At 40.2% G+C, this 19,838-nt stretch overlaps 1 protein-coding gene across 3 annotated transcripts in view; it reads left to right on the forward strand.

Annotated features, from left to right (window-relative positions):
• TAF4 (TATA-box binding protein associated factor 4) overlaps positions 1-19,838 on the forward strand; it is an 88,427-nt gene that overhangs the window by 49,958 nt on the left and 18,631 nt on the right. For 2 of the 3 annotated variants that reach the window (XM_026664901.2, XM_026664902.2), the window contains exons 6-13: positions 1,349-1,471; positions 1,993-2,082; positions 7,544-7,777; positions 9,800-9,947; positions 10,814-10,928; positions 12,994-13,163; positions 15,570-15,700; positions 16,890-17,015. In XM_026664901.2, the coding sequence (XP_026520686.1) occupies positions 1,349-1,471; positions 1,993-2,082; positions 7,544-7,777; positions 9,800-9,947; positions 10,814-10,928; positions 12,994-13,163; positions 15,570-15,700; positions 16,890-17,015 (1,137 nt within the window). The remainder of the gene's footprint in view (positions 1-1,348; positions 1,472-1,992; positions 2,083-7,543; positions 7,778-9,799; positions 9,948-10,813; positions 10,929-12,993; positions 13,164-15,569; positions 15,701-16,889; positions 17,016-19,838) is intronic. The other variant, XM_087959199.1, reaches the window with a different exon arrangement.

Consider the following 19,838-nt stretch of genomic DNA (forward strand, 5'->3'; position numbering starts at 1 on the left):
TGCTGGTCACCTTCTACCGCTGCACCATAGAGAGTATGGTTAACTTACTGCACCTGTGTATGGTTTGCACAGTTATGGTTATGGTTAACTTTTAACTTATTGCACCTGTGTATGGTTTGCCAATTGCACGGTGCAGATAGGACATGGCGCAGATAGGACAGCGCTCCAGGGGATTAACTTCATTGCCCAGAGGATCATTGGTTGCCCTCTCCCCTCTTTGGAACAGCTTTATATCTCCTGCTGTCTTAAGAAAGTTCAAAACATTCTTAAAGATCCATCTCATCTTGGGCACCCTTTTTTTGAACTATTACCATCTGGCAGACCATACAGGACAATAAAAACAAGGACAAATAGGTTGAAAAACAGCTGCTCTCCCAGAGCAGTAACTATATTGAATTTTACTGTATAGTATAATACTAATGTATCAGGAGTTTTCAATGTCTGTTTTTGTTTTATTTTTATAGTTTTCTTACGTATGATGTACACTGAAGATAGCATTTCATTGTATGAGCTTCAAGGACAATAAAGTAAACTATAACTATAAAACTATAATTATAGACTATGACATACCTTAGAAGTATGAAACTACAGTCCCTAAGTCAGGTAGTCCTTATAACCACAATTGGGAAACGAAGTTTCATTGCTAAGCAAGAGGTTATTAAGTGAGTCATTCCCGATTCTATGACCTGTTTTCCCACGGTGGTTAAGTGAATCATTGTGGTTGTTAAGTGAATCGTGTAGCCATTAAGTGAATCCTGCTTCCGCCATTGACTGTGTTTGTTGGAAATTGACTGGCAAATGGCAATCATGTAACAGTGCAATTATTGTAGATACATGCTGGTTGGTAAGCATCCAAATTTTGATCACTGACCCTGTGGATGCTGCAATAATTAGAAGCATGAGGACCAAGTTATAAGTCATCATTCAGCGCCGCTGCAACTTTGAAAGGACATTAAACGATCAGTTGTAATTCAAGAGCCAGCTGAATGTTGTGATGCTATAAATGCCAATGGGAGCGAATGTAAATGTTACTTCAGCGCTGAATTCTTCATTAAAATGACTTACCATGTGTATAAGCAAAATCTACAATTGATAATTTTATAAAAGAAATACATTGCCTATTTTAAATGCTCGTGGAGGTTTTGTTTTGTTTTGTTTACTATTAAATTTACTCACTTCAAACCTTTACAAATGGTTTGAGGGTCAAAGAGCTGCACGCAGCTATGCCCATTTCCTTAAGTTGATTATTCAGTGACCCTTTTAGATCTCAGAGCCTGTTTTTTTTTCCTATCTTGAATTTTTTTTTTTTAAATAAAGCTGACCTGTTTTATCTTGTTTGTTTTAATAGGAAACCATGGAAAATGTGAAGAAATGCAAGAATTTTCTCTCAACGCTAATAAAACTGGCGTCTTCTGGAAAGCAGTCGACAGAAACTGCAGCTAATGTGAAAGAGCTAGTCCAGAACTTGCTGGTAAGAGGATCTGTTAAATCATTATTGCAACCATGGTTTAGATCATGTGATCTTAAGCGATATTGTGGCTACAAGAACATCTTTAAAAAATACATCACAATATTGTTTAAAGGTTACATTTTTTTAAACCTAACCCTAAACCTAACCCTAAATATAGTTTCTTGGAAGAGCCAAATATTGAAAGTTTTATGGGTTACTTTGAGAGATTTGCTTAGGTTATGGTGCTGATCTGTGGATTAAAAAATAATTGTAGCGGGTTTCTCTTTCTCTCTCCCCAACTTTTGACTTATCTAGCATTCCCTTTTTCATTTTAGTAAAGTTCATAAGGTGTCACCCTTAAACAAACAGATATTTATTTGAATTAATAAAAAGACTGTTTAATTTAATTAATGAAAGAAAGTTCTGTAATATTGCTGTGAATTACCACATTACAGTTTCTTCACTTGTGAGCTTAAACATATGAAGATTTATTTTTGTAATTTATTCCCCTGAAAAGTATGTTTCACATGTGTTTCACACAGGATGGAAAAATTGAAGCAGAAGACTTCACCAGTAGGTTGTACCGGGAGCTTAATTCTTCACCTCAACCATACCTTGTGCCTTTCTTGAAGGTAATACTATTTTTTTCATTAGTTTTGTATTTTCTGCAACAATAAACTTGGTCCATAGGAAAGATATTGCAAACAAAGAAATCGGAAAAGAGTAATGAAAATGGCTGAATGATGATCGTATGAATAATTATTCCTCTCTTCCTTGACAAGATTGTAGAGAACTCATAGGAAGATTTGATGATATAGGAAAACTACTGAGTTCAGAAATAGTAGTAAGCAGAATATTAAACTAAGGTGGAGTTCATATGCTGACCATTTGGAAGTGTCGCATGCTGGATAAGGTAACAAGCCTATAAAGTAACTGGCATAGTGCTTATTGCATAGCAATAACAGACTTATATATCGCTTTACAGTGCTTTACAGCCCTCTCTAAGCTGTTTTACAGAGTCAGCATATGCCCAACAATTTGGCTCCTCATTTTACCCACCTCAGAAGGATGGAAGGCTGAGTCAACCTTATATGTACATAATGTGTACTTATACTTCATTAAAAAAAAAACTGGTGTGCATGGCATAGTGTGAACATGTGTCTAAGAGCTAAAGTTTTCAAACTGTATAATGCAGGGGTATCTAACTTTGTCAACTTTAAGACTTGTAGACTTCAACTCCCAGAATTCCCCAGTCAAGCATGCTGGGCGTTGAAGCCCACAAGTGTTAAAAGTTGCCATGTTTGGACACCCCTGGTATAATATATACTATACAAGTTTGATATAGCAATAACAGTCAGACTTATATACCGCTTCATAGTGCTTTACAGCCCTATATAAGCAGTTTACAGAGTTAGCATATCTGGGTCCTCATTTTACCCACCTTTGAAGGATGGAAGGCTGAGTCAACTTTGAGCCTGTCAGGATCAAACTGCTGGCAATCAGCAGAATTAGTCTGCAATATTGCATGTCACCATGGCTCTAATTTAGAGCAATATAAACTTAGGACATTGGTAGAGCAATTTTGTGAATTGTTCCTAGGGCAGTAAGATAAAGGCTCAAATTACAGTGCAGTATAGGTTTCTATTTTAATTTGAATCCCTCTAATATTGTAATAAAATCCATAGTATTTCCAGACATTCTTTAAGAAGATAACATTGGAGCACCAGTGCTTATGTTCAGAAGCCATTCCTTGTGAGAAGTTGGAGATCTTAAGCATTTCTGGCTCTATATGTGTCAGAATCTCTCCAATCCAGCTCACCCTTTCAAGAATGGCTTTTTTTTAGTTTCTTTTTGATTTCCATACACCAGTTTTTGCACTGGGAATACTGAAAAACGTGCAGAAAGATTCAGAAAATAAAAAAATAAAAACGATTTAAAAACTGTGGACATATACTAATTTTGTTCTGGTTTTTAATTTTGTTATTTCTAAAATTCCCCATAGCATAAATGGCCCTAGTAGATGGAAAAAATATAAATATTTTAATGTTATGAGCAATCCCTTTAACAACCATCAGCGAGTGCTTTTGTGGGACTAGTAATTTGTGCAAACATGTAATGAGAAAAAATGAAATATTTTATGGCGGCAAATGCTTCGTTTAATAAATAAAGGTTTTCCACTAATGAGTCATGGTATTAATCTATTCTGGTACTTGTTTAAATGTTTGTACTTTTCTGGTTAAGGACTTTAGATTGTGGTTATGATGAGGTCTAGAACACAGCAGAACACAGCAGTGCAGATAATCATGACTATATTTCATTTCACCTATGTAGCCGCATTTACTTTGCAAGTTTTATTGGTTCTTAGTGGATTTCCAGGTGCCATTCAGAGTGTTGGTTATCACCTATAAAGCCCCTGTAAGCCAGGTTAATTGCAGGACAGTCTGTCTTCAATTGTCTGCTTGTCTCACGAGATCTGGCAGGATGGGCGTATTCTAGGTCCCTTCTGTCAAGCACTGTCAGTTAATTGGACCCTCAAGGTTGCCTTCTCTGTTATGGCACCTGCCCAGTGGTGCAACAATAAGATTCTGATGGCCCTGATTGTGCCAGCTATTTAAGGCATTAAAGAATAGGTTCTTCTCTTGGGCTTTGGGCCTGAGTATTGGGTAAGCCTCTTCAGTTTACTGACAGTTGTGTATTGCTGCATGTATGCAATGCTCCTTTTGGTTTTAACTGGTTGTGATCATTTTATTGATTGTTGCTGAGTTTGAGCAGCCATATACAATCAATCTATTTAATATCTGAATAACACCCATTGCAGGACTCCAGAGAAGTGAGGAACAGTGATTATGACTCTACCTTGTATCATTGGGGGAAAATAGTTGAGCTGTCTCTTGGTGACTAGCAAAAGACTTTCTGTTCTGACAATTTTGAATAAGTGGAACTTTGAACAGCACAGCTGACACGCTGGCCTTCCGAGTTGCATTTATCCCTTAATTAATCTTTGCACAGTATCCCCTCTTTGTCCGGATAAATAGGACTTTGCATTCGGAAACCTATTCGAAATGAAATGCTTCTTGTGATGCTTACAGTGGAATGGGTGCTAAAATTAGTATGTGCTTTTGATTGGTAGGTGGGGTTAATGAATGTGTGATTCTGATCTGGTTCTTGCCATAGAAGAAAAATTATTTCTGGGTCCCTGAGATAGAACTCACCTGATTGAACTTCTTCCCCGTTAAAAAATAAATAAATCACGCTATTGGAGATTACTGCTGAAATGAGCTTCCTTTTTTTACTTTGACTTAGTGTGATCTCTGAGTCTACACATTGTGGTTCAGAGACCATGGCTAAGTCAAAAGCAGGAGAAAGTTCATTATGGAGGAGAGGGTTTTTTTTTAAGTTGTTGAATAAATGAGCTATTGAAAATAGTTTAGTTGAGGACTGAAGGTGCTGCTGCTAAAAACATGGCTTGAGGGAGGATTATGCCTGTTGAATGTTGGTAATACACAGATAGGAAATCAATTACATGTTGTGAATGGGATACCTTATTTTCCAGGTATTTTCTGTTAATTAGCAATGATCAGTTCAATCGATAATTGGCTGTTTTTCTTGAGTGCATGGCTTCTGATATTTCTTTATAGGGGACTATTGAATAAATCTCTGGTTGAAATGAATTGAAAAATAACATAGGCACAAGCAAGGGACAAATTGCAGCCAGGTTGTAGTTTCAGTCTAAAAGAGTTTATTTACTCATTCCCTTTATATATTCTCTAGAGCAGGGGTATCAAACTGGCAGCCCGCGGGGTGGATGTGTCACACACAGGCCACACCCACCCCAGCTCCACGAATGGGGAAAACATTGTGAAAGGTCATGTGATGGCAACGTGATGTGGCAAGTTTGACACCCATGCTCTAGAGAAAAATTCTACGGGTAGTCCTCGACTTACAACCTTTGTTTAATGGTAGTTCAAAGTTACAATGGCTTGGGAAGTGACTTCCCACTTCTACTAATAATACTTATGGCCAATGTACCACCCTCTCTGCCACGTGGTTACAATTTGGGCATTAGCAACCAGCTTGCATTTGTGACCGGTTGCATCATCCTGCAGTCTTGTGGTGATGATTTCAACCTTTTTTACTGATCTCAAGCCAAAAACAAGCAAACAAACCAACCCTGTGCATTGGGAAGGTAGATTTGCTTACAGAATAGAATAGAATTCTTTATTGCCCAAGTGTGATCAGACACACAAGGTATTTGTCTTGGTGCATTGATCTTGGTTATTTGTTTAACACATCTTAAAATTGTCATAAGAACTTACGACCACAAAGACTTATGATGGAAATTCTGCTCTCATTTGTAATCTCTTGCTCACCTCTGGGAGGAGATTTCGAAGTATTTCTAGCAAGACTACCAGATTCTGTAACAGCTTTGTTCCGTATGCCATCAGTCTTGTAAACTTGCAAAATTGTTTTTCTTGCCATGTACATGTATACATCCAAACTAGACTGTGTTGTTTCTCTGTGTCATATAATATATGGGGGTCTACATATGATGTATGTATGTATGTATGTATGTATGTATGTATATATGTATGTATGTATGTATGTATGTATGTATGTATGTATGTATGTATGTTTATGTAGTGTATATTGGAGGCGGTGACCCTTTGAGAGTTGTATGCAATGAAATTTCATTTTTAAAGTATGCCGACTGGTGTACATTTAAAGTGACAATAAAGTTATTCTAAGTCTAAGTCTTAATTGTAATGTGAGGATTGTCTACCCTATGAATTATTCAGTTCAGGAAGGAATCTATTATTTGTTCATTTATATGACAGTTCTTTTTCTTCACTACCCCCCCGCAATAACAACCTAAAATTGACTTCTGGTTCCTGATTACAGGTAAAATTCTCAATTTATGACCCTTCACTTAAATTACTGGTCGGTTACATCGGATTTCAAAAAAGCTACTTACAATGCATCCTCAAAATTTAATCTGCCTCCTTCATCCCACTATCATGTGTTTGCATTCGGGCGCATGGCAACTGGCATGCATTTATGTCTGATTGCAGCATCCCGTGATCTGGGACCACAATTTGTGACTTTTTTTCTTCCTGGTAGAAAAATGGCAAAAAATAAGTTAATTGGATATGACCACATGTTTCACTCAACAGCTGCAGTGACTTATGACCCTTGTAATCATAAAAATCAATTCAGGGCATGTGGTGAACAGCTTAACGATTGCAACCTCTCACCAATCAACCAAAATTCCAGGTTTGATTTTCGTCATCAGTCGAGGGCCACCTGCGTACAGCAAACTTCATATTCCCTGCATAACAATACATTGCATCAAAGTGCCAGTTATGTACGCTTTTGTAATTTGAATCTACAAGTAGTCCTTGACTTATACCCACAATTGAGCCCAAAATTTCTGTTGCTGAGTGAACAATTTGCTAAGCGAGTTTTGCCCCATTTTCCCTCCTTCCTTGCCACAATTGTTAAGTGAATCACTGCAGTCGTTAAGTGAATCTGTCTTCCCCGTTGACTTTGCTCATCAGAAGGTCGCAAAAAGTGCTCATATCACCCGTGGACACTGCAACCGTCATAAAAATGAGTCAGTTGCCAAGTGTATGAATTTTGAGCACACGAGCATGGGTTTGACTGCAACGGTCTTAGGTGTGGAAAACAGTCAAAACTCACAAGGGCCGTTGTAACTTTGAACGGTCATTAAATGAACTGTTGTAAGTCGAGGACTACTCTTTTAGGTAGCTCCACTGTCAGTTGGGATAAACAAGGCAAAAGGGGGAAATTCTTTACAATTTATATTGTTTTATTTGTTCCCTAGTATGATTTGATTGCTTATTAGCAACCTATGACTATCACTGCGTGTTGTATCTTATGATTCTTGGTGAATGTATTTTATTTTTTTTCTTTTATGTATCCCGAGAGCATATGCACCAAAGACAAATCCCTTGTGTGTCCAATCCCACTTGGCCAATAAAGAATTCTCTTCTGTTCTCTTCTTTTGGGGTGGGTTGTGATTTGAATGGTTCTCTTAAGTTGCTTTAAGAGCTATTGCATCCGTCTCTCTTACAGCGGAGCTTACCTGCCTTGAGACACCTGACTCCCGACTCAGCCGCTTTCATTCAGCAAAGCCAGCATCAGCAGCCCCTGACGCAGCCCGCCACCACTCTGATGTTGGGCAGCTCGGTCCAACGTACGGCGGGAAAGACCACTGCCACGGTCACGAGTACCTTGCAGCAGCCGGTCATCAGCCTAACGCAGCCAACCCAAGTGGGAGTTGGCAAGCAGGCGCAGCCTACACAGGTGGTGTGTAAACCGAACTGGATTCCTGTCTCTCTCTTTTGGTCTCTCAGCACATACCAGCCGTTTCCTTCCCCAAACCTAGCCAGGGACGCATATATAAACAACAATTTATATACAGCGTGAAAGCAACACATTCCTGTATTCTACACGTTTAGTGCCAAATTAGACATGATGGATGTTTCATTCTTCTGGCTGGGGTCCTGCTTAGATTCCCCCCCGCTTAAAAAAAAACAACTGGCAAAGCGCATCGTCAGCGAAGATGCAAACGACACACATTTTAATCTCTTCGCACCTGCCGTATTTTTGCTGAAAAAAGTCATCCTGGCTGTGTTGTAGACGCTCACCAATAAAGGGAAAAGAGTGGTCCATTCATTCATACAGACCTATTATTCCATTCCCTTGAGCTGGGAGGGAACGCCATAATAGGTCCCTGCATCATTATGTAGAGGCAGAAAAGGCATAAGTGAAAGCAAGCCAAATGAATGAAACATGTCAGGAAAGAAAAGAAAAGGAAAAAAAGAATAATTATAGCTGAACATTGCTCACTGTATTTCTTCACAAGTGTGTGACTTTGCCGATCATTCTTGTTTCTGGATACCAGTTCCTACATTGCTGCTGCTTCTTTAAAATCTGTACTGTTTTCATTTTAAAAGATTTCATCAGCTCCATCGACTGATCTTCCATTCACTCTATATTTCTTTTACACTTTGCTCCATATAAACAAGTGCAGCACGGTGGCTCAGCCATTAAGCTGGCAGCCCAGGTTCGAGACCCGAGTGCCACATGATGGGGTGAGCTCCCGTCCTTGCCCCCAGCTCCTGCCAAACTAGCAGTTGAAAGCATGCAAATGCAAGTAGATAAATAGGTACCACTTCAGTGGGAAGGTAACATCACTCCATGACATCATGCTGGCCACATTACCATGGAAACATCTTCAGACAGTGCTGGGTCAATGTTCTTGAAATGGAGATGAGCACCACCCCCTAAATTCGGCAACAACTAGCAGAGTAAAATCCTCAGGGACTTCTTTACCATATGACCAAATCATTTCAAAATCCTTTTAATACTTAAGTCTCTACTATATATATATCCAATCATTCCCTAATATGTGTCTTAGACCCGTACCAATGTTCTGCTAATCACATAAGGAATATCTATGCCATTTGTATATTTCTTTTGCCTTGATTTAAACTGCATTTCTACAGTTGTGTGATGACCCCGGGTGGGATACAAAAGCAACAAAGCCACAAAAACAGGTGAAGTCCCTTTAATTCCTTCAACTTGGCTTCAAAGCTCCAATTATCATTGACTGGAGAAAAAACTCCCCCACAAACAGTTGCGAAAAGAAAGAAATACTGTTCAAACTCAAAATACATATAAATTATAAATAGAAAAACAACACAAATCACACTGAAGCAATTAATGAGACAAGGCAGGATAAGGGCTTGAAGACGTCCACAGATATCGAAATACACACACTCGGAAGGACGCCAGAACTCAGATAAAAACTGAAAAAATAGAATTATTTCATGCTTTGCTTCCAGCACTGGGCCATGCGCAGTTTGTTCTTTTAAACAGTCCTCACAGCTGTAGCCCATGAAGGGGATCAGGGCCCTTTCCTCCCCCATAGACCACACCATCCACGTTTCTCCCTTATCCGCTCCTCCCTGCGTGCCCTAGGATGAAGAGGGGATGGGCCTGGGTCTTCTTCTGAATGTCCAGCCGGCCTGTGCCCTTCCCCAGTTTCCTCCACAACCTCCAGAGCCACATTTTCGCTCCCTGGAGTCAGACTCCAACAGGGGCATGACAAGTTGTCTGCTTTTACTTGAGAATCTAGCTTCTTGACGGAAAAGCTAAAAACAAACCACCACCACCACCACCCTGATTAGTGCCAGCCTTAGTCAACTGCAGCTTTTCTCAAGGAAGCCAGTGGAGGAACAGCAATTCATTGAATTTTTTTGAGAAGCAAAATTGTCCTCCTATAATGTAATAATACTGTTGTTGTTTCTCCAAAACTTTTTTCAGGTTATTCAGCAGTCTCAAAAACAAGGTACATTAATTAGGCCCCCGCAGGTGACGTTGACCCAGACGCCCATGGTGGCTTTGCGGCCACCCCACAACCGTATTATGCTGACTGCTCCCCAACAAATTCAACTGAATGCACTTCAGACAGGTAAGAGTTTGGCGTTCTCGGTGTGACATCTGGTGTTCGCTGGTAAAACTGCGCCTGGAAATAGTGTTTGGTTCACCAAATGTCAGGCGCAAGTAAACAGGAACGAGAGTTGAGTTCAGAGCACTAGGAATTTATGACACCCTTATCTATACACGACAATCTGATCTTCTATCGGTCAAGCCAAATGGGTGCTACATAAGGGTCATCAGAATTCATGGAGGGTTGAGCAGGCTGGAGCTGGGTCTCTTGGGAGCATAATGACTCCAAACTTCTGATGCATTTAACCTTGCCCTTGGGCTTAGCCTATTCATCTTCTCTAATAAGTCCCTTTTAGGATTAATTTTTTTGGCCTGGAATAAATCAAAATATGCTGCTGAGAGAGGTGGTCTGGGCTATCGATGAATAGAATGAATGATCTGCTTGTTTAACTGAGCAGATCATATTCTGAATTGCGTATTTTAATCCACTTCTCTCCTCCTCCTCCCTCTCCTCTCCCCTTCCTCTCCCTTCTTTTCCCCTCCCCACCCTCCCCTCCCTTGAATAAACTTAGAAGTAGGATCATTGTAAGCTCTGCTTATAGCTCTGACTTTATTATTCTTTGTATTTGTTCTGTACAGAATAAATTTCACATCACATTTCTGTACAGAAATGGTGATGGAGCAAATACAAAGAATAATGAAATCAGAGCTATATTTTCCCTTTTCTTGATTCTTCCCCAAAGCAAGCTTGGGTTTATGAACCAGCTAAAATCACGAGTAATAAGCAAACTTACGTGCCTCACCTTTAATTTACATAGATTTTTCTGCCGTTTTTGGTGTGTTAATCTCGCCTATGGAGCAACCCATGCTGGTTTCCTTTTCTTACAGTCCCCGTGGTAAAGCAAACAGTATTACCAGGAACCAAAGCTCTTTCTACTCTTTCAACCCAAGCTGCAATTGCTCAAAAAAATAAACTCAAAGAACCTGGGGGAGGCTCTTTTCGGTAAGCGATCTTATTTGTTCTTGAAGAAAAACTTCGACATGTATCCCCTTTCCCTGATTTATTTTGCTTCCTCAGCAAAAGAGAGTTTTTAACACAAGGGAGTAAATTCTGGACTCTGTGGAGACTTCTCATAAAAAGATAAGGTTACTCTATACTTAGGTTCAGCTCCATTCTTCAACATTTAATTTAACTTCTCTTCCTCTTATTGTGTGGAATTGGGGCTATTGTCAACAAAGTAGAACAACCTAGAACCAAAGAGAAATTTCCTCACAGTTTGAATAATTAATCACTGAAAGAGCATGCCTCCAGAAGTTGCGAGAGCTCCAACACTGGAGATTTTTAAAGAAGAAATTGGATAGCCATTTGTCTGAAATAGAATAAGGTCACTTATTTGAGCAGAGGGTTGGATTAGAAGACCTCCCAAGGTCCCTTCCAATTGTATAATTCTGTTATTTTCCCATGGCCATAAACTGGCTATGTTGATTGGTAATTATGGAAGTTCTAGTCCAATCAGGGGTGGGATTCAACCAGTGTTACTACCGGTTTGGTACTTATGTTTTGCGCGGTTTTGTGTCAGCTGCTCTCCCAGAGCTACCAGTTCTACAGAGCTGGGCAGAACCGGTAGCATCCCACCCCTGAGTCCAATGTACTTGGAAAGTGCCAGGTTAATGGAAAAAGCTAGGTCAATTCATGCTATCTGTGATTATACATAAGGGCTTGGAGATTAGAGCAAAAGAAGGCTAAATCTTCTATTCCCACTTCTGCAAGACATTTAAGGGATAGTTGGAGGGAGAACATCAATATATGTGGGCATGAGTATGTTTACTAAAACAAAAGACAGGGAGGGATTTTTGGTGATGTTGCCTAAATGCTGTTTCTGATTTTAGAAATAATTTTAAAATTGAGTAACTGGGAAGGAGAGTAGGAAAAAGTCATATATCAAGCGGTCTCTTTTTACATACTTTTAGCAAGGGTTCTCCAAGCTGAGGGAGATCAAGACTGTTATACTGTTCAGGATGTGTAATGAATCTGGGCTACTGTTATACCAAGGAATTCTTGTCCTTAATTTTTATCTCATTTATTCATTTTTGTATAAATATGACAAAACCTGGGAAACATTTCCCACCCCCGGCCACTGGTAGCAAACAGCTGCTTTCTCTCTTGTCTTCTCTTCCATTCATAAAAACCTCCCTTGTCACTTTCACTTGAAATAAAATTTACATATTTTGGCTACAGGATAGTCCACCGGAGTATATTTGATGGTTTTTGCCAGTGGGAAGGGAAAGGAAGAGGTAAAGATCATACTTGTAGCTACATAGCGAGATAAACTTAACAAATGAATACGTAATAAACAAATACTAATCAATGCAGTGGTTAGAATGCAGTCTTGCCGGCTAACTTTGCATTCTACTGCCAAGACTTCGATCTTGACCTGCTCAAGGTTGACTCAGCCTTCAATCTTCCTTCTGAGGTTGGTAAAATGAAGACCCAGATTGTTGTGGGGCAATATGCTGACTCTGTAAACCACTTAGAGCAGTGTTTCTCAACCTTGGAAAGTTTGAAAATGGGTGGACTTCAACTCCCAGCTAGCTAGGGGAATTCTAGGAGCTGAAGTCCACCCATCTTAAACTTGCCAAGTTTGAGAGACACTGGCTTAGAGAGTGCTGTAAATGAAGTGGTATATAAGTCTATTACTATTGCCAATTACTAGAAAGGGGGCCACATAATTTCTCTTTTATTTTTTACTTTTCCTGTTAGGAAATAGCACCCCTTGCTGGCCATTGAATACTTTAGTGAGCTGAATTTCCTTCTCCTTTCTTTTCTGCCTTGGACCACAGCTCACCATTTCCCACACGCCAGACACTTTGACAAGTGTCGTTCCAGCCAGAGGAGAGGTCCTGTGAATTCTGTACCAGGAGTACTTTTCACTTTGTGTCCTTAGAAAAGGCCTTTTATTTTAGTTTATTGTCTCGCCAAACTATTTATCAATTCTTGGTCTGTGGATAGCATTCTTTTTTTTTTATTACAAATGTTAATAAGATGGGTTTTTTTTTTTTTCCTGAAGGGATGACGATGATATTAACGACGTTGCCTCGATGGCAGGAGTCAATCTATCGGAAGAGAGCGCACGTATATTGGCCACCAATTCTGAATTGGTGGGCACTTTAACAAGGTCGTGTAAAGACGAAACTTTTCTTCTCTCAACACCCTTGCAAAGAAGAATATTAGAAATAGGTGGGTTTCCGCCAGAAGCGTGATGTAATAGTTTGTAGCAATCGGTGCTTTTAACAGGAAATGTGTTTAGCACTGCATAGTTTATTGACTTGGAAGGCTGTTCCACGTATTACCCCTAAACATGATTTTGACAACGGACTTCCTTGCTAAGAAGCTGAAGTCAGTCTTTACTGTCTGATGAGTATAACTCAAGGCTCCAGACATTAAAATCTCTTTAACTAGTTGTTTTTCAATCGAACAAGAATTTTGAAAAGGTATGATGCCTTAGAAATTGCAGGTAGTCCTCGACTTACAACAGTTCATTTAGTGACTGTTCAAAGTTACACCGGCATTGAAAAAAGCGACATGACCGTTTTTCACACTTACAACTGTTGCAGCATCCTCATGGTCATGTGATCAAAATCCAGATGCTTGGCAACTGGTTCATACTTATGACCGTTGCTGTTTCCCAGAGTCATGTGATCACCTTTTTCGATCATCTGACAAGCAAAGTCAATGGGGAATCCAGATCCACTTAACAACGGGGCTTCTAACTTATCTACTGCAGTGCTTTACTTATCAACTATGGCAAGAAAGGTTGTAAAATGGGGAAAAAACCTCACTTAGCAAATGTGTCACTTAACCAGAGAAATTTTGGGGTCAATTGTGGCCATAAGTTGAGGACTACCTGTACTGTCTGGTGAGTATAACTCATGGCTCCAGACATTGACATCTCTTTAATTGGTTGTTTTTCAATTGGAACAAGAATTTTTAAAATTTTATGATGCCTTCGAAATTATTCGAAAGAAAGCAGGTTGAATTAACAACAGACCTGATAAAGTGGGCATCTCCTTCCCTGGATAATATGATTCCATAGCTTGTACTGATTATAAAGCACCATGTCTTCAAATAAATGACTTGTTTTGAAGTTGCAAATATTTCTACCAACATGTGGACCCAAATGAAGATTTGAATGATCTAGAACAGGGACCTCCAATCTTGGCAACTTTAAAGACTTTTGGGTTTCAATTCCCAGCTGGCTGAGGAATTCTGGGAGTTGAAGTCGACAGTTGCCAAGGCTGGAGACCCCAATCTAGAATTTTATCCTAGTTATGATTGCATGTCATAATGCTTTGGGAAACAACTGTGAACATTATTTTTTTTATTGATGTATTAATTAAGAAAATGTATACATCATGTATACATTTATACATAGTTGCCCAACTCACTCATGGTGATCCTAGATAGCTTACAGAAATAAAACCCAATAAATCTCTGCACCCCTCACAACAACAATCATAACAACCACTTGATGGACTCCATATCACCCTGGGATCTCTAGGCTGACAGGCAAAACCGTATCTCCAGGGCCTTTTGAAAAGGTCTCAAGCTGGAGGCCAATCTTACTTGCACAAGGATGATGTTCCACAGGCAGGAAGCCATCAGGTTAATAGACTCAAGAAAAGTGTGGGTAGCAGAAAGGACCAAAGAATGGAATCTACTGTGGTGTGAATGAGATTAGAATAGTTTTCCCATTCCTGCATGTATTTATTCAGGCATTAAATATTTTATGTTTATATTTCACACTTCGTAACCACTCATCTCCCTCAGAGAGGGTTTCTGGGCTGTGTATTTCATGTATTTCAGTGAATAAAATAAGCTCTCATATGTCACTTACTCTCAGTGGTCGCTGGGCATCACAGATATGGGGTTCTGCACCTGCACAGTAAATTCTTCTGATACACTTAGATCAGGAGTGTCAAACTTGGGGTGCTTAAATCTTGCCTGTGGGGCCGGCCTGGAAATAGCAAAGGACTGGCCCACGGTGCCTCTGGCAGCCAAAATGGGGTGTGGAGGGACCATGTGTGGCCCCCGCGCCCTGTTTTGGGCCTGCAGCACACTGCCAGCCAAAACTGGGTACGGGGGCATGTGCAGCCCCCCCGTGCCCCATTTTGGCCAGCAGAGTGCTGCAAGAGGCCGTCCAGGAGAAAAACGGGGTGCATGGGGGCCATGCGTAGCTCCCTTGTGCCCCGTTTTGGCCGGCAGGATGTTGCAGGAGGTGTTTATCCCACCTCCCTCCCACCCCCCCAGTCTGGCCTGTGGAGGAGAACTACAGTGCTGATCCGTCCCTCGAAGAAATCCAGTTTGACACCCCTAACTTAGATGTTTGGAAGAAACTTTCTTTGCATCATTTGCCATTGCATTGATGTACGACCTCTGCTTTAATTTCCTCCATAGTTCTTCTATCAATCATCCCAAATAGAATATCCGCATTAAAGGCAGTGTATTTGGGGAGTAGCAGCACACCTGTTCACCTGCAACTCATAGAAAGAAAAGCCAGTTCATGCAGCCACTGATAAAGAAGCTAGCTGTAATTCATCAGTGCGGGCTTATGTATATTACCATTTTTTTTCCTTGGAAACTCAGGTAAAAAGCATGGAATAACGGAAATCCATCCTGACGTCGTTAGTTACGTATCGCATGCGACGCAACAAAGGTTACAAAACCTGGTGGAGAAAGTATCAGAGACCGCCCAGCAAAGGAATATTTCTTACAAGGTAACTGGTGTGTTCTTTATTGTGAAGGTATTGGCAATGCCTTAACAACAACGGAAACATTCTGACTAATGGTTTTAAATGCAACCTGGGCCCAAAGTGTCTGTTTTAGAAACTTTTATTACCAATAAATGTCCTTAATATGTAATATATCTCAAAGTAACTTGGCTAGCAATTTTTTTTAAAAAGCCTGACCCACAAGAATTATTATTTTTTAATTAATATGTCAGGAATTTTCACGCATGTAAAATGTGTATATCTGTTTCACAAACAAACAGGGAGTTTGCTTCCTTGGATTGTTGAAATCTGTTATGAAGTTAAATCTTTCACATAGCTCTGGCCACTTGTGCGCTGTTGCACACTCGTCTGGAATGTCCCCTCCCCCTGGGCACATCCTCCTGATCTGTACTGCACCTCTCTTAGCTTTCCTAGATAGCATGAAGTGTTTGGGGATGGCTTCTTTCAAGGGGTTAACTTCTAACAGAATTCTGTCTTCGAAAGTGTTTTAAGTTAGGGGTCCTATCCATGGAAAAAAGCTTTTTGCTTTCAAGAACAAGATGATATTTAGCCCAGATCTGCCCCTCATCCTAAGAGTGAATTCCAGATTCTGCAAGGACCATGAACTAATAATAACTTCTATGTGTTCCACCTTCTCCTAGAGAGTAGGAGTGGCAGATGGTTGTTGGACCTTAAAATTCAGACTTATAGAATGAGGCCATTCAGACAGGACTGTGTTCACTATTTGTATCCTTGAAAACCATGCATTTCTGTTTATTTTGAGCTGCAGTGGTCGAATAGGCACACTGATCTATAAAAGCTATTTCCTGGGGAAGGATTCCTCTAAATATTCCACTTGGGGCAGTTGAATCTATAATTATGAGTTCCATCTGCTAGTCACACAATGATAGGGGATGGCTCTTCCAGCCATAGCAGGTCACCATGGATAAGCATAATGGTTGAAAGTTTGCACTGGTGTTCCAAGGACATCTTCCCTAGGAATACCTAGGGGCCTACATCATCTTTATCTAAAGACAGGGCATTCCCAGCTGGTTAGGCTCAACCTTGGAGAAGAATGGGAATTCACAGTCATTGAAGAACTTCCATTCTTTTCCAACTGCAATTTGAAATGGAGTTTTATGATTTCTCTTGCCCATCTTTTATTTTTATTTTTTGCAAATAACCTTGTTTTTAGGATGATGAAAGATACGAACAGGCAAGCGACGTGCGGGCACAACTCAAGTTCTTTGAACAACTTGATCAAATAGAAAAACAACGGAAAGACGAACAAGAAAGGGAAATATTAATGCGCGCAGCAAAGGCAAGTGCTCCTGGGTGTTATTCTTAATAGATGAAACAAGTGTCACATTTGTCATTGGAAGAGTAGAGGTCCTTCTTTGGTACTGAATGTGAAAAAAAGAGCAAGGAAGCTTTGTTTCAAACTTGGATACCGGTGCATGTTGCTGTTGAGGTGCTGGCTGCAATTCGATGTCATGAAAGAGTTCCATAAGGAGAACAAAAGTCCTCGATTTATGACTGATCGCTTAGCATTAAGATCGAAAACTCAGGCGTGATAACATGGTGACTTACTTAATGACTGGCATGACTTACAATTGTAATTCTGGGCTCGATTACAGTCATAAATTGGGACTATCTGTGCTGTTGGATAGTCTGGAAATTATTTCCAAATGTTTTGAAAACTGCTTTCAGCAGCATGTAATTCACAGTCTCCTGTTGATTGGCCCAAAGTCACTAGCCAGCTTTCATGTCTAAGGTGGGACTAGAACTAATGGCCTCTTGGTGATTGGTCTAAGGTATCTCAGCTGGCTTTCATAGCTAAGGCAGGATTGGAATTCACAGTCTCCCATTTTCTAGCCTGGTGTCCTAACTATTAGACCAAACTGGCTCTTATTCACTCTGGTGGATTTAAGTGTTTGTATATACTTTGACAAGGGATGCGATGGCTCAGTGGTTAAGACACTGAGCTTGTCAATCAGAAAGGTCGGCAATTTGACGGTTCGAATCCCTAGCACCGCATTACGGAGTGAGCTCCCATTACTTGTCCCAGCTACTGCCAACCTAGCAGTTTGAAAGCATGTAAAAATGCAAGTAGAAAAATAGGGACCACTTTGGTGGAAAGGTAACAACGTTCCGTGCACCTTCGACATTTAGTCATGCCGGCCACAGGACCATGGAGACGTCTTCAGACAGCCCTGGCTCTTTGGCTTTGTAACGGAGATGAGCACTGCCCCCTAGAGCCGGAAACAACTAGCACGTATGTGCGAGGGGAACCTTTACCTTTTATATACTTTGACAGGGGTATGGAATTATATTTCATATGTTGCCTTCTATCTTATTTAATGAGAACAAAGGGAGACAGATACAAACAAGGTACAGGTACATGGTGGGCTGTTGGGGCCTCCTAAAATCTTGAAACTGGTCCCATTCCATCTATATTTATTTATTAAATTTCTACACCACCCATCTGCCATTTAAGTGACACTGGGCGGTTTATTACAACATATTAAAACAATATAAGCACCTGAATGAAAGCACAGATTAAAAACAAATTTAAGAACAAGTTAAACTTACAAGTAAAAAAATCAAAGTTGAAAATTCAGACAACTAAAAAGATTAGGATTATATAGTCTCACAAATCAGGATTAACATAAATTCCTATCGTAATTCTGAATTTAAATTCTCTACACTTTGCAATGAAGCCCACGCTGTAGGCATTCTGCTATATATACTCTACTATCTCTTTGTTTAACCTAAAATTCAGTCTGAAGGTTCTTATTAAACATGGATAAGCATAATAAAAGTATTGCAATATTGTTTTTATTTAGATATACTAGTACACTAGACATCTTTTATTCACAATCTATCTTGCAGGAAAGTTTCATCTTTCTACCCTATTCAGTTTAATATCATGACAAAAATGCTAATGTTTGTTCTGACCCAAACCTTGTTCCAAGGAAACAAACACGAAACAGAGGTAACAGCAAAACCTTTTAATGATTCTTTACGAATTCCGTTCCTTCACGGTTAAAAGGCTGTTTCAAACTAATTGTCTCTGATAAGAATGAACCTTGCCAAGGTGGTGCAAGGCTGCCAAGAACACTAGATCAAGTTACTAAGAAATATTTCAAACACAAAGAGTCTCCAAACACCAACCAAGATACTCCGAACTTCCACAAGACTTGAAGTGCAAGAACTTCTTTGCTTCCTGCAAAGAATCCTGGTCTCTCAGGCTGGCTTATTATCTCTTAAGAGAGGGGCCATTACCTTGCAGCCTTACTCCCGAGTCGCCCATAATGCAGCAGCTGCTCTTTCCTTCGAGCAGCCCTGCGTGCACACGCGCTGGGGCACAGGCTCCTCGGGGTCCTCTTCATCACTGCTGCCAGCCTCCACAATCTCCGAAGGCAGCACTCCACTCCCTGGTGGCCCTGGCCCCATCACACGCAGGCTCCTCATCTGAGTCCTCACTTTCTGAGACCTCAGCTGTCCGCACCTGCTGCCGGCGAACCACAACAATGTTAATGATTGGTTAGCATTTAATTTTTTTCCTTTTTTCAATCGTCTGATATTTCAGACTGGTTTATTTAAATTGTAAGCCATCTATTACAGAGGAGAAATGTGTGTGTGTGTGTATACATACATACACACACACACACACACATACATACATACATACATACATACATACATACATACATACAGCTCTCCTTACTGATTTCATGCTCCTAGAAAAATATATTCCTTCTCTTTCCTAATGCTTGCTTTCTAAAACCTGAAAATAGTAGGACTTCAGTTCATCTCCAGTTCTCACCATGTAAAATACGTGCAAAATCTTTCCTCCTCCCCCTCCCCCTTTAAATATTTTTTTCCCCCACTGTGATTGGATCCCACAAAGGCCTCCTTCCAGTTTTTGTGTCTGAGCCTAGCCTGTTCCATTGACTTGTTGCAGAAAATCGACTGGCCTTCCTAAACCTGCCTAGCTGGAAGGACAGGAAAGGAATTTGGTGGACTCGGTAGCACCTGTTCCCCTCCTTCAGCACTGGGCAGAACTGAGTCACATTCATTCTAAAATGTGTTTGGGGAAAAGAAATAGTACAATTTTTTGTTGAATGGAACTCGGAAGCGT

Source organism: Notechis scutatus, chromosome 3 (assembly GCF_049901735.1).
Source record: "Notechis scutatus isolate UNSWTSFEM ecotype Mainland chromosome 3, rNotScu1.2, whole genome shotgun sequence".
Taxonomy (NCBI): Eukaryota; Metazoa; Chordata; class Lepidosauria; order Squamata; family Elapidae; genus Notechis; species Notechis scutatus.